This window comes from Rana temporaria, chromosome 11 (genome assembly GCF_905171775.1).
Source record: "Rana temporaria chromosome 11, aRanTem1.1, whole genome shotgun sequence".
Classification (NCBI taxonomy): Eukaryota; Metazoa; Chordata; class Amphibia; order Anura; family Ranidae; genus Rana; species Rana temporaria.
The window spans coordinates 5,919,564-5,932,582 of NC_053499.1; the positions used below are offsets into that span (position 1 = coordinate 5,919,564).

General features: G+C 49.0%; 1 protein-coding gene across 1 annotated transcript in view; it reads right to left on the reverse strand.

The window, feature by feature from the left end:
* ZDHHC13 (zinc finger DHHC-type palmitoyltransferase 13) overlaps positions 1–13,019 on the reverse strand; it is a 21,362-nt gene that overhangs the window by 4,272 nt on the left and 4,071 nt on the right. Inside the window, exons 2-7 of the mRNA XM_040328695.1 lie at positions 11,939–12,129; positions 10,571–10,695; positions 8,132–8,194; positions 5,507–5,600; positions 2,834–2,917; positions 571–728 (exon numbers count right to left, since the gene is read on the reverse strand). Of these exons, the coding sequence (XP_040184629.1) occupies positions 571–728; positions 2,834–2,917; positions 5,507–5,600; positions 8,132–8,194; positions 10,571–10,695; positions 11,939–12,129 (715 nt within the window). The remainder of the gene's footprint in view (positions 1–570; positions 729–2,833; positions 2,918–5,506; positions 5,601–8,131; positions 8,195–10,570; positions 10,696–11,938; positions 12,130–13,019) is intronic.

Sequence of the window (13,019 nt, forward strand, 5' to 3'; positions counted from 1 at the left end):
TGGTTAAAATGGCAGTTTGCAGGAGTTCACATTCCTAGGCAGGTTGCATTTACATGTAGACCCCCCCCCCCCCCCCCCTAGGTAAGGTCCACATGTGATTCTGAGCCTCCACAATTGAAAGAACTGAAACCCAATGAAAGGGACAAGCCAGGGATAGTAAAGGCTGGAGAGGAAAGGGGTAGATAACGCTGGAAATGAGGGCGGGGCTCTGACTTGATGCAGCTTCTAATGCACATTGTGAGGAGCTCAGCCCAGGTGGGGAGCTCAGCCCAGGAGGGGAGCTCAGCCCAGGAGGGGAGCTCAGCCCAGGAGGGGAAGCTCAGCAGCTCAGCCCAAGAGGGGGGCTCAGCCCAGGTGGGGAGCTCAGCCCAGGAGGGGAGCCGCTACAACTGTGCAAAACTGCAGGAGGTCATCTTCAAACCAGATGTCTGAAATGATAAAAATCTGACAGAAACCCGACCACCTCCCCCCCAATGGCACATACTATGTCCCTCTGTTTCCCCATCAAGGCCATGAGAACAATAAGAGATAAAAGAGGTTCTAATGATTCCAGCCTGGCTCTATAATTACCTGGTAGATCTGCATGATAAACATAAGTGTTGCCCACACAGTGAGGGAGCAGACAATGAGGAAGATATAAAGGACCCAGGGGGAGCAGGTCACGATCTCCGACAAGAATCCCCACACTCCGTCCTTCCGTATACTGGTGGAGCACTGACTGACCCAATCTGCGGGAATCACAATATACAGGTTAGAGTGGTTGTAAACCCACTTTTTTTTTTTTACCAAAACACCTGCAAGACAAAGGCATAACGAGCTAGTATGCAAAGCATACTAGCTCATTATGTAATACTCACCTGGGATCGAAGCCCTCGCTGCGGTGCCCAACACAGCACCGGCCGGCAACATGTTGTCCCAGGAGTTACTTCCGGGTATTGCGGGTCAGGCGCTGTGATTGGTAGGAGCCGCGATGACATCACTCCCGAGCAATGCGTGCGGGACCTGCTAGTCACGGCGTGACCTCCTTTAGAAATGGCACGATCGCCGTTTCTAAAGTGCGCTGTAGACATCGGCGCACGTCTCTACTGTAAATATCTCCTAAACCGTGGAAATTTAGGAGATATTTCTTGCACCTACAGGTAAGCCTTAACCACTTAAGGACCACCTGACGCCAATATACTTTGGCAGAATGGCACAAGCACGTACATGTACGTCGCCTGCAAGAGCCGCGCCGCCGGCGCGCACACGTGGCCCAGTCCGAAGCTCCGTGACCGATCACGGGACACCGGCGGCGATCGGGTCCGCATGTCCCGCGATCGGTCACAAGAGCTGAAGAACGGGGAGAGGTGAGTGTAAACACAGCTTCCCCGTTCTTCACTGTGGCAATGTCACTGATCGTCTGTTGCCTGATATAGGGAAAGACGATCAATGACGTCACACGTCCAGCTCCGCCCCCCTACAGTTAGAAACACATATGAGGTCACACTTAACCCCTACAGCGCCCCCTAGTGGTTAACTCCTAAACTGCAATTGTCATTTTCACAGTAATCAGTGCATTTTTATAGCACTTTTTGCTGTGAAAATGACAATGGTCCCAAAAATGTGTCAAAAGTGTCCGCCATAGTGTCGCAGTCACTGGAAAAAATCAGGACTTCTTATGTCTTTCTGTCACCAATGTCTTTCTTCTTGTCACTCTTCCATAAAGGGCAGATTTGTGGAGAGACCACTAATAGTTGTCCTGTGGACAGATTCTCCCCCCTGAGTTGTGGATCTCTGCAGCTCCTCCAGAGTTACCATGGGCCCCTTGGCTGCTTCTCTGATGAATGCTCTTCTTGCCCGGCCCGGTCAGTTTAGGTGGACGGCCATGTCTTGGTAAGTTTGCAGTTGTGCCATACTCTTTCCATTTTCGGATGATGGATTGAACAGAAGCTCCGTGAGATCTTCAAAGCTTGGGAGATTTTGTTTATAACCTAACCCTGCTTTATACTTCTCCACAACCCTGACCTGTCTGGTGTGTTCCTTGGCCTTCATGATGCTGTTTGTTAACTAGGGTTCTCTAACAAACCTCTGAGGGCTTCACAGAACAGCTGTATTTATACTGAGATTACATTACACACAGGTGGACTCTGTTTACTAATTAGGTGACTTCTGAAGGCAATTGGTTCCCCTAGATTTTACTTATCAGAGTAAAGGGGGCTGAATACACATGCCCCCCACACTTTTCACATATTATTTGTAAAAAAAAAAAATTAAACCCATTTATAATTTTCCAAAGTGTCACTTTGTGTTGGTCTATCACATACAATCCCAATAAAATACATTTACATTTTTGGTTGTAACATGAGAAAATTTCAAGGGGTATGAATACTTTTTCAAGGCACTGTATATACAGCTTAGGAACCCAGGAGCCTGCATTCACTATATCTGGTCTCCCCAGGAGCCTGCACTCACTATATCTGGTCTCCCCAGGAGCCTGCAGTCACTATATCTGCTCTCCCCAGGAGCCTGCACTCACTATATCTGGTCTCCCCAGGAGCCTGCAGTCACTATATCTGGTCTCCCCAGGAGCCTGCAGTCACTATATCTGGTCTCCCCAGGAGCCTGCAGTCACTATATCTGCTCTCCCCAGGAGCCTGCACTCACTATATCTGGTCTCCCCAGGAGCCTGCACTCACTATATCTGGTCTCCCCAGGAGCCTGCAGTCACTATATCTGGTCTCCCCAGGAGCCTGCAGTCACTATATCTGCTCTCCCCAGGAGCCTGCACTCACTATATCTGGTCTCCCATAGTACACAGGACATGGAAATGCAATATTTCTAAACAGTGACTTACATATAGAGGAGGCGTAGATCATCCAGTGGCCCACAAATACCATGGCACACAGGAAAAGGACAAAGTAATGGTGGTTACCGGCACCTGAGGAGGAGATGGAACAGGATCAGGGGGAAAGCATAAAACATTAAACAGACTGTTCTCTATCTTCTAATTGTTATCTGGACTGGGTCTGGATACTTCTGCTATAAAGATGTACATAAGGAACCACTGAACAAAAGGAAGGGTTGCATTCAGATCTGTATATACAAATCCCCTGTTACCAGGGGAGGGCTGGGTCGGGGGGCAGGGTGGCAATTGCCTCCCAGGCCACCCTGACTTATGGCTGGCAGCCGCTGCCCGATACCATTTTCTTTTTTATTCTGGTCTAGGAAGTTGGGCCCGGGGGCATGGCCACGGCGGCCGACCACTAGCTGTTGCACTCTGGGAGTTGTAGTCCACGCTCAAGCTCCCGGTGGGTCGAAAACAGAGCAGCGCAGAGGAAACTACAACTCCCGGAGACCGGATTCTTGGAAGCAGGGTGTGCCAGGGAGTCGGGACGCAGGGCTGGGTGCTGGCTGCAACTTGACCCCAGGACCAGGAGGCCGTGGCGTGCAAGGACCTGCTGAGATCACTGTGTTGAGAGACTCTGACACCCATAGCTGACCCCCCCATACACCCGAAGTAACCTGCCCCAGTGATCAGGCTGCATTGTTGGCTGCACTGGTAAGGCTGCATTGAAAAACCAGATGGGCCATGGATGATGAGCTGATTCGGCGGTTCAATGGGCCAATTGACTGAACTTACCCCCAGGCCTAAGGCTGCCAGCACTCCCCTGCCTGTTACATACACTGGTTAGCCATATTTTTATGACCACCCACCATTACCCGTTGAGGCATGGACTTGGAAGGTATGCTGTGGCACCAAGCCATCAGTGGCAGGTCCTTTAAGTTACTGTAATTTGTGAGGTGGGGCCTTCATGGACCGGACTTGTTTTTTCCAGCACATCCCACAGATGCTCGATTGGATTGAAGTCTGGAAAATCTGGGGGCCAAGTCAACACCTCAAACACCTCGTTGTTGTGTTCTTCAAACAATTATTACATTTATCAGACCAGGCCACCTTCTTCCATTGCTCTGTGCTCCAGTTTTGATGTTCCCGTACCCATTGTAGGCGCTTTTGGTTGTGGACATGGGTCAGCATGGACACCCTGACCGGTCTGCGGCTACACAGCCCCATACACACCAACTTGTGATGCTCTGTGTGTTCTGACGCCTTTCTATCAGAACCAGCAATCACTTTTTCAGCTCTAGTAGCTCTTCTATTGGACTGGACTACACGTGCCAGCCTTCCCTCCCCAGTTCCGTCAACAAGCCTTCCCTCTCCACCTCCATCAACGAGCCTTCCCTCCCCACCTCCGTCAACGAGCCTTCCCTCCCCACCTCCGTCAACGAGCCTTCCCTCCCCACCTCCGTCAACGAGCCTTCCCTCCCCACCTCCGTCAACGAGCCTTCCCACCCCACCTCCGTCAACGAGCCTTCCCTCCCCACCTCCGTCAACGAGCCTTCCCTCCCCACCTCCGTCAACGAGCCTTCCCTCCCCACCTCCGTCAACGAGCCTTCCCTCCCCACCTCCGTCAACGAGCCTTCCCACCCCACCTCCGTCAACGAGCCTTCCCACCCCACCTCCGTCAACGAGCCTTCCCTCCCCACCTCCGTCAACGAGCCTTCCCACCCCACCTCCGTCAACGAGCCTTCCCACCCCACCTCCGTCAACGAGCCTTCCCACCCCACCTCCGTCAACGAGCCTTCCCACCTCACCTACGTCAACGAGCCTTCCCTCCCCACCTTCGTCAACGAGCCTTCCCTCCCCACCTCCGTCAACGAGCCTTCCCTCCCCACCTCCGTCAACGAGCCTTCCCTCCCCACCTCCGTCAACGAGCCTTCCCTCCCCACCTCCATCAATGAGCCTTCCCTCCCCACCTCCGTCAACGAGCCTTCCCTCCCCACCTCCGTCAACGAGCCTTCCCTCCCCACCTCCGTCAACGAGCCTTCGCTCCCCACCTCCGTCAACGAGACTTCCCTCCTCACCTCCGTCAATGAGCTTTTCCTTCCCCACCTCCGTCAACGAGCCTTCCCTCCCCACCTCCGTCAACGAGCCTTCCCTCCCCACCTCCGTCAACGAGCCTTCCCTCCCCACCTCCGTCAACGAGCCTTCCCTCCCCACCTCCGTCAACGAGCCTTCCCTCCCCACCTCCATCAATGAGCCTTCCCTCCCCACCTCCATCAATGAGCCTTCCCTCCCCACCTCCATCAATGAGCCTTCCCTCCCCACCTCCATCAATGAGTCTTGGCCATTCATGACACTTTTCCCGTTTGGCCAGTTTCCCTCCCTTGGACCACGTCTGGTCAGTCCTGACCACTGCAGACCAGGAACATCCCACAAAAAACTGCAGTTTTGGAGCTGACCCAGTCATCTATCCATTACAATGTGGCCCTTGTCAAAGTTGCTCAAATCCTTACATTTGCCCATTTTCTCTGCTTTCACATCAACGCCAGGGACCACATGTTCACTTGCTGCCTAATGTATCCCACCCACCTTCAGGTGCAATTGTAACGAAATAATCAACATTACCTGTCATTATTCATAATGTTATGGCTGATTGGTGTATACAATACAGTCACATGTTCTCACCTATACAGTGTCCGGTCCATATACAGTGCTGGTCATACTTGGCCACACAGGAATTGCAGGCATGACAGTGCATTGATCTCATTGGTTTCTTTTCCTAGGAGATCACATAAAGTGTTACTAAGATGCTCATCTCATTCCCCAATAAAACATGCCAGCGATCAGCCAAATACAGAACCTTTTATACATACTTTGATCAGTTATTTCATATAATCCAATAGACTGAATAAATGGAAATGTGTGTATTCTTTACAGCTGCAGCATTAACCCCTTCCCAGCAACCCTTTTAGAAATCTTAAAGCTGCACAAAACCCAACAATCTAACTTTTTCCGATTAATGGGTCCTGGGTCCCATGTCCGATCAATGGGTCTCATGACCGATCAAAAGGTCCTGGGTTCCATGACCAATCAAAAGGTCCTGGGTTCCATGACCAATCAAAAGGTCCTGGGTTCCATGACCAATCAAAAGGTCCTGGGTTCCATGACCAATCAAAAGGTCCTGGGTTCCATGACCAATCAAAAGGTCCTGGGTTCCATGACCAATCAAAAGGTCCTGGGTTCCATGACCAATCAAAAGGTCCTGGGTTCCATGACCAATCAAAAGGTCCTGGGTTCCATGACCAATCAAAAGGTCCTGGGTTCCATGACCAATCAAAAGGTCCTGGGTTCCATGACCAATCAAAAGGTCCTGGGTTCCATGACCAATCAAAAGGTCCTGGGTTCCATGACCAATCAAAGGGTCCTGGGTTCCATGACCAATCAAAGGGTCCTGGGTTCCATGACCAATCAAAGGGTCCTGGGTTCCATGACCAATCAAAGGGTCCTGGGTTCCATGACCAATCAAAGGGTCCTGGGTTCCATGACCAATCAAAGGGTCCTGGGTTCCATGACCAATCAAAGGGTCCTGGGTTCCATGACCAATCAAAAGGTCCTGGGTTCCATGACCAATCAAAAGGTCCTGGGTTCCATGACCAATCAAAAGGTCCTGGGTTCCATGACCAATCAAGAAGTCCTGGGTTCCATGACCAATCAAAATGTCCTGGGTTCCAATGCCCGACAAAGAGGTCCTGGGTTCCAATGCCCAATCAATGGGTTGTCCTGGGTCATATCCCTGATCAAGGGGTACCAGAGGGGGGCCCCCGGTATTGGTCCTTGTGAGGTCAGGATCCTAGACCTCCAGTTCTCTGGGGGGCGGAATAAGCTGCGGAGACCAGTCTAGCTGCAGGGAGGAGTGGAGAATCATATAAATATATCTCCTTTTATTTTTCCCCTAGACATAAATGAGCAATTAACCCTTGCAGTGTGGGAACAGCCCCACTGCAAGGGATAATCTGTCTAGGTGTCGGAAAGGAAGGGGTGCCATCTATGCTTCACCTGCCTGCGATTGATGGGTTGCCAACCCTCACACTACAATAAGGATAAGAGTTAGCATAACATAAGAATGTAATCATTACATATCTAAACACTCCACAGGTTTTGCATACCCCATTGCTACTCATTTGCTTCCTATTAAAATATTCCTAAGCTGATGGTGGAATGGTGCCAAATCAGGCGAATCTTCATTTGCCACATGCTTATGGAATCCGATCAGTGCCATTTGCACTGAATTGATATACAGATCTACATTTGTAACTCGCTCATTATGCATTTATAGGTCGTTGGTATGAACTGCAAGGAAAAAAACTTTTTACAAAGCAAAGCTTCACACGTTTGCTTATCTCGGTTTCCAGAGTATTAAATCTTCAGCAAAGCAATTTATTGTAAAAATGATAATTATTCTTCTAGAACATAAAACAATTTATAGTAATGGTGTCAGAGGGTGGGGAGGGTAGTGTCAGAGGGTGGTGTCAGAGGATGGAGAGGGTGGTGTCAGAGGATGGAGAGGGTGGTGTCAGAGGATGGAGAGGGTGGTGTCAGAGGATGGAGAGGGTGGTGTCAGAGGATGGAGAGGGTGGTGTCAGAGGGTGGAGAGGGTGGTGTCAGAGGGTGGAGAGGGTGGTGTCAGAGGGTGGAGAGGGTGGTGTCAGAGGATGGAGAGGGTGGTGTCAGAGGATGGAGAGGGTGGTGTCAGAGGATGGAGAGGGTGGTGTCAGAGGATGGAGACAATGGTGTCAGAGGGTGGAGACAATGGTGTCAGAGGGTGGTGTCAGAGGGTGGTGTCAGAGGGTGGAGAGGGTGGTGTCAGAGGGTGGAGAGGGTGGTGTCAGAGGATAGAGAGGGTGGTGTCAGAGGATAGAGAGGGTGGTGTCAGAGGATAGAGAGGGTGGTGTCAGAGGATAGAGAGGGTGGTGTCAGAGGATAGAGAGGGTGGTGTCAGAGGATAGAGAGGGTGGTGTCAGAGGATAGAGAGGGTGGTGTCAGAGGATAGAGAGGGTGGTGTCAGAGGATAGAGAGGGTGGTGTCAGAGGATAGAGAGGGTGGTGTCAGAGGATAGAGAGGGTGGTGTCAGAGGATAGAGAGGGTGGAGTCAGAGGGTGGAGTCAGAGGGTGGAGTCAGAGGGTGGAGTCAGAGGGTGGAGTCAGAGGGTGGAGTCAGAGGGTGGAGTCAGTCCCATTTCATTAATATTTTATGCACAGAGCTCAAAACATAAAAGAAAACAATACAATTTTCTGAGAGGGCAGACATACCAGACAGGAGGTGCAGAAGAGTCTCACATCCAGACAGCCAGCTTCAGCCAGGGTGATGATTGTCTGGAAAAACACAATTCAAACTTTTATACTAAACTTTTTTTTCACATTTTTGTTTTATTTATATAGTGATGATATTTTACACAGCGCTTTTAAGAGTCCATAGAGCAGGGCTCTCAAACTGGAGGCCCTCTAGCTTTTGCAAAACTACATGTCCCATGAGGCATTGCAAGGCTGACAGTTACAAACATGACACCCACAGGCAGAGGCATGATGGGACTTGTAGTTTCGCAACAGCTGGAGGGCCCTGCCATAGAACCATCCACACATCATCCCCCGAGAAACTTAAGGATGTCCCTGCCATACACACGATAGGGCCAATTTCAGTGAGTCAGTTCAACTACCAAAATGTTTTTGGACTGTTGGAAGAAATAATTTAGAAAAAGAATATACAAAATCCATGCAGATAGTTAGGGCTTCTGATTGGAGGCAGCACTCCTGTACCAAGCTGCATCGGATCAACAGGGGCTGCCTATGGGGGGGGGGGGGGGGGGGGGGGGGGGGGGGCTCCAATGCAGAGTCAGGCCCAGTCAGGTAGGCTGTACAATGCCCCAGAATTTCGAATAGCAGCCTGGCAGATACAGTGGGGAAAATAATGATTTGATCCCCTGCAGATTTTGTACGTTTGCCCACTTACGAAGAAATGAAGGGTCTATAATTTTTTTCATAGGTGCATTTTAAATTATAGAGACAGAATATCAACCAAAAATTCAGAAAAAACACACGATACAAATGTTATAAATTAAGTTGCAGTTCAGTGAGTAAAATACATTTTTGATCCTCAAGCAGAACTTTCATTGCTCTGACATTCCCACTACAACATAAAGTCAGTAATACGTAGTTTGCTTAAAGTGATTGTAAAGCTTCACATTTTTTTTTTCTTTAAATAACAATCATGTCTCGTCTATGCTAAGAAAATAATTATTCTTTCTTGGAAGAGTTCCTCTGCCCCGACGGTGACAGCCTGGAAGGTATTAGTCAACAAAGCCATCCCATTCTACAAAGCCACATACTTGAGTAGAGGGGCATTGACCAAGTTCGATAAGGTATGGGGGGGTTGGATGGCCTCCACTGATACAGTGTCAGACTAAGCTACTTTGATGGAGCAGTTTAGTGTCTATCAGCTACAGTGGTCGGGGAATCCTGTAGGAGGGAATTGTGGAGAAATATAATCTATACGCATAGGGGTGACTGTTCAATTTTGTGGAGGATCTTGTGGTAATCTATTATTATAGATGAGCTCCTTAAGAGGGAATGGGGCCATACGCCATTTGGTTTAGCACTGGAGCTGGGTGTAGGCGGAAGAGTCTTATATATATTGTGTGGGGGGGATTGGTTGTGCTCTGACCCCATCTCATTTCTATTCATCCTAGTCCGTTCAGCGAACGTTGACGGTGTTTAATGCGAGCATTTCTGTCCCCCCATTCCCCCCCCCCCCCCTTTTTTCTTTTTTTTTAAGTTTTGTCATGTTCTGGTTTTGTACACCGGTCTCTGTGTTTTAACCGGTCAAGGTTGGTCACGTATGTGGCCTGTTATTGTATACGTGTTTTGAAAATTCAATAAAAATAATTTTACAAAAAAAATAACAATCATGTGATACTTACTTCCACTGTGCAGTTCATTTTGCACAGAGTGACCCCCGAACACCGACTTCTGGGGTCCCTCGGCGGCGCTCGCAGCTCCTCCCCGCATCAGATAACCCCTAGGAGAAGCGCTCTACCGGGGGGTTACCTTGCGGGCGCGCTCCTGAGTCCAGCATTCGGCATCCATAGCCGCCGAATGTATGACTCGGCCTCGCCCCCCGGTGACTGCGTCATTGGATTTGATTGACAGCAGCGGGAGCCAATAGCTGCATTGCTATCAACCCAGCCAATCAAGTACCGAAAACCACCGGGCAGAGGGACAGCGCGTCCTTGCCGTGGAAAATTCCAGGACTCAGGTGAGTAAAACAGGGGGGGGGGGGGGGCGGCCACTGCCAGGTGTTTTTTCACCTTCATGCATAGGATGCATAAAGGTAAAAAAACACAAGGGTTTACAACCCCTTGATTGCTGCCAAGCTCTGCAATGGAAAGATTCGGACCCTCCGTCTGTCCAAATGTGGCTTAGAAAGGTTGAAGACACTAAGCATCTTGCTATGGAGGCAGCCGAGCCACAGCTCCATGTGTCAATTCAGACACGAATCGGTGTTACAGCCCTGCCCCTTTCACTCCCCATTGGCCAACTTTGATTGACAGCAGTGAAAGCCAAATGACGCCATGCTGCTTGCTGTCTTAGCCAATGAGGAGGGGAGTCTCGTGCAAATTGCATTAAGATAAAAAAAAAAAAACCTTCTGCCTTTATAACTCCTTTAAATCAGAAGTGTTCTTTTAGATGACGTACCTGTTTCCTTTCCTCCTCGGAGGATCTGATGTACCCGGGGTCCGACCTCCACGTCTTGTAGAAATAATACAAGAGGAGACACACACTGATCACAAAGGGGATCTGGACAGTCGCTTGTGGCAGATGTGAGAAACCAGGATTGAGTCAAGGTAAAAACGCGTCAGATGAAAAAAAATCTACAAAAGGATCATGTGGTTTCATGGACAGATTGAATTTCTGGTGACAGGAAAGAATATTTTTGGTTTGGAAAGTGGAATTTGGCTATTTACAACTTAACTGGGTATAGGAGTATGAACAGAGAAAAAAAACATTTTTTTAAAATAAACTAAAATATATAATATATTTTAGTTTATTTAAATATTTTTTTGTATATTTATATATGTTATATATATATATATATATATATATATATATATATATATATATAAAAAACATAAAAAATTTCCGACAGAAGCCGAACGTCATTGCGCAGGCACCGTATATAGTCGGCTCTATACGGCGCCTGCGTAGCGACGTTTGGCTTCTTTCGGAAAGTCGTGACGCGCAGTATGCATCGGTCGGAGGAACGTCAATCATACCCATACACATAACGTCAATCGGAGGAAGAATCATACCCGGAAGCCGAGGGATGAAACGGCGATAACGAGGTATGTACGAAAAAAAAAAAAAAAAAAACCCCAGCATACCCCCGCAGTGTAATCAGTCTTCTCAATGTATTGTTAGAATTTTTTTTTAGGGTGAACCTCCACTTTAAGCTCCAGTCTTTTACTGTTTATTAAAAGTCAGCAGCTACAAAAAGTACAGCTGCTGACTTTTAATAAACAGACACTTACCTGCTCCACGGTCCATCGACGCAGCCGCCCGGAGCTCCGGTCCCCACCCTCTCCGCCAGCGCCTCCTTTCACAGTGTGAGCACCCGGCCGGGCACTCCCTGCGCATGCGCGAGTCGCTCTGCGCTCTCTGAGTGGACAGACGATCTCCTGGAACCTGTCACGTGTCCCAGGAGATCGCCTAGGGGGAGGGGCCGCCTAAGGCAAGAGGAGGAGTCGCCTAGGCGGTCCCTGGGTGGAAGTTGGAAGTGGGACAGGAAGTCCCACTCCTACCGAAGCCCCCATTCCCCCCCCCAAAAAAATTACATGCCAAATGTGGCATGTAAGGGGGCGAGGAGTGCTTAAAGCGGAAGTTCCACTTTTGGGTGGAACTCCGCTTTAACATACAGAATGTGGGCGGTAAGCAGACAAAATAAATAAAAAAGTACTATTATCTTATAATGAAACTTTCACAATCAGATGGAAAGCTGCAGTGGGACTGTAGGGTGACCATGGCTGGCCGACTATGTTGGGTTTCAGTATCCAGATAAAAGGATATCGGGTAGAAAACAGATGAACCATGTCATGAACATCCAGAAAACGGAGCTGATGAAGAAAATTGGTGGCAGGTGCTTCTGACTGTTCTGTCCTACAAATCGCCTGGCAAACAAGAACAGAAAAATCCCATTATTATTATTGTATAAATACCAACAGTAAGAAGAGCTTTGCGAAAGGCAAATCCACTTCGCACTACAAATGCAAACTACTAGCCAGATTCAGAGAGTACGCCGACGCAACTCTGAATCTGCGCCGTCGTAAATTTAAGCGTATTCTGGAAACCAGATACGCTTAAATTAGGCTAAGATACAAGCGGCGTAGGTCTCCTACGCCGTCGTATCTTAGGGTACAATATATAGGCTGGCCGCTAGGTGGCGCTTCCGTTGAGTTCGGCGTAGAATATGTAAATGCCTAGATACGCCGATTCACGAACGTCGCAGTAAAGATACGCCGTTTACGTAAGGCATTTTCCGACGTAAAGTTGTTCCAACAAATAGCTGGCCTAGTCAATGTTAAGTATGGCCGTCGTTCCCGCGTCAAAATTTTAAATTTTTTACGCCGTTTGCGTAAGTTGTCCGTGAATGGGGCTGGACGTAATTTACGTTCACGTTGAAACCAATACGTCCTTGCGGCGTACTTTGGAGCAATGCACACTGGGATATGTACACGGACCGCGCATGCGCCGTTCGTAAAAAACGTCAATCGCGTCGGGTCACCAAACATTAACATAAAACACGCCCCCCCCCCATCCTCATTTGAATTAGGCGCGCTTACGCCAGCCCCATTTACGCTATGCCGCCGTAAGTTAGGAGGCAAGTGCTTTGTGAATACAGTACTTGCCTCTCCGACTTAAGGCGGCGTAGCATAAATACGATACGCTACGCCGCCTTAAAGATACGCGCCCCTACCTGAATCTAGCTATACAAGTGCAAAGTGCACTTGGAAGTGCAGTCGCTGTAAATCTGAGGGGTAGATCTGAAATGAGGGGAAGCTCTGCTGATTTTATCATCCAATCATGTGCAAGCTAAAATGCTGGTTTTTATTTTTCCTCGCATCGGATCTACAGTGACTGCACTTCCAGG